The following is a 1,552-nucleotide window of genomic DNA, read 5'->3' as shown; positions in this document are numbered from 1 at the left end:
TTCCCTACCTCCCTTTTTCCTGTTTTATCTTCTTTTCTGTCTACCACAGTATGTGTGGGACAGGATGCTCGGAGGATTCAAACACAAGAATTTTCGGACAAGAGAAGGGATCTGCCTCTGCCTTATTGCAACACTCAATGCGTAAGTCGGAACTTCTTGCAGACCCACGTTACTTACACAGGTCTGTGCTGTGATTCACACCAGTGCTCTTTTGTTCCTTGTTCCCAGATCTGGAGCTCAGAGTTTAACGCTGAGTAAGATAGTGCCACATATATGTAACCTACTTGGAGATCCAAACAGCCAGGTAAGCTTTTGCTGTGAGTCACATCTAAAGGTTGGGCTGATTGCCTTGTTGGTAAGCAAGGCTTTGTGTTCTGGCTGGTAAATCAGCTAATTGTACTGCTGGTGGTGAACTCCAAACAATGCTGTTTGTGAAGAGCCCTTGCCTGGTTTTGAAGAGGTGTGATGTGAAGTGTGCCTAATCCAGCACATCAATTACTCCAAGAGTTCAACAAAGCAACTTGAATCTGCAGGTGAGCAGAGCAGGAAACAGTTGTGGGAAGGGAGCAGCTGTGCCTGACAGCCTGAATGCAGGAGAAGCTGCAGGGATCCCTCTGGGCTCTGTGCAGCACCCTTCTGCCTTCAGAGAGGAACCAGTCTGGGCAGGGAGGGCAAATGGGACCAGTTGGACAGCCTGGCCACATGCACTGCCAGAACTTGTATAGGGAGATTCTCAATAAGGGGTGGAAGCTGCACAGGATCCTTTAATCACTGATGCAAAGCAAATTAAAATACATGTTGAAAAAGAAAATCTGTCACTTCTCTGTGCTTTTTTGTCCTGCCCTGGACAGGACTTAATCTGAAATCAGATGTGAGGTCAGTGAGAAGAGGAGGGTTGAGGAAGCAAGGTTCAAGCTAATGTCACATAACAGGGGTATTGGCAGTTTTTTAAAGTCCCCATTGCCCTTCTAGCATGGGTGACACATACACATGATCCAGGTCTGGAGCATTTATCTGGAAGGAAGCATGAGGTGGCCTACTGAGGAATGGCTCTGGAGTTGTCCACATTCCCATGGCTGTCAGGGACTCCCCTTGCTGAAAAGGAAGACTGATGAAGCATCCTTCTCTTGCTGGTTGTGCCAATGTAGGAGGATAAACCTATTACCCCAAGAAGTTTTGAAAGAAATTTAATGTTCAGGGTCCTTTGTAGTTCTGAACCTCAGCTGAGCAAGCTGTTACTCTTTGAGGGGATGCTGGGTTTAGGACTTTGACTTTTTGTACAGACACCTTGGTCCCAGTATTAGCGCACTGTTGAATGAATCTGAAAGTTGGTGAGGGCACTGAGGCGTTTTCCCTCTGTGCTGCTTTTTCCCTGTGCCTGGCGCAGCTTGTTATCCCTGTCCCCAGCTGCAGTGGGAGATGAGGCTGATCTCTTGCCCCTTATCCTGGTTCTGGTGTGTCATCCCCAGAAAGCCCATGCCCGAACTGATCAGACACAAGTTGCAGTTGGAGTTGGCTTCTGGTTGACCAGCGGCTGTCCTGGGACAGGGGC

The 1,552-nt window shown here is 48.3% G+C and overlaps 1 protein-coding gene across 1 annotated transcript in view; it reads left to right on the top strand.

Annotated features, from left to right (window-relative positions):
• Positions 1-1,552, top strand: part of LOC104539862 (CLIP-associating protein 1-like) — a gene marked incomplete at its 3' end in the record, with an annotated part of 6,197 nt that overhangs the window by 1,710 nt on the left and 2,935 nt on the right. The window contains exons 4-5 of the mRNA XM_010183506.1: positions 50-141; positions 229-304. Coding sequence (XP_010181808.1) covers positions 50-141; positions 229-304 — 168 coding nt within the window. The remainder of the gene's footprint in view (positions 1-49; positions 142-228; positions 305-1,552) is intronic.

Source organism: Mesitornis unicolor, unplaced genomic scaffold, assembly GCF_000695765.1.
Source record: "Mesitornis unicolor isolate BGI_N332 unplaced genomic scaffold, ASM69576v1 scaffold50804, whole genome shotgun sequence".
In the NCBI taxonomy this organism is placed as follows: Eukaryota; Metazoa; Chordata; class Aves; order Mesitornithiformes; family Mesitornithidae; genus Mesitornis; species Mesitornis unicolor.
Note: the sequence above shows the minus strand (reverse complement) of the source record. Positions and strands in the feature narration are given on the sequence as shown.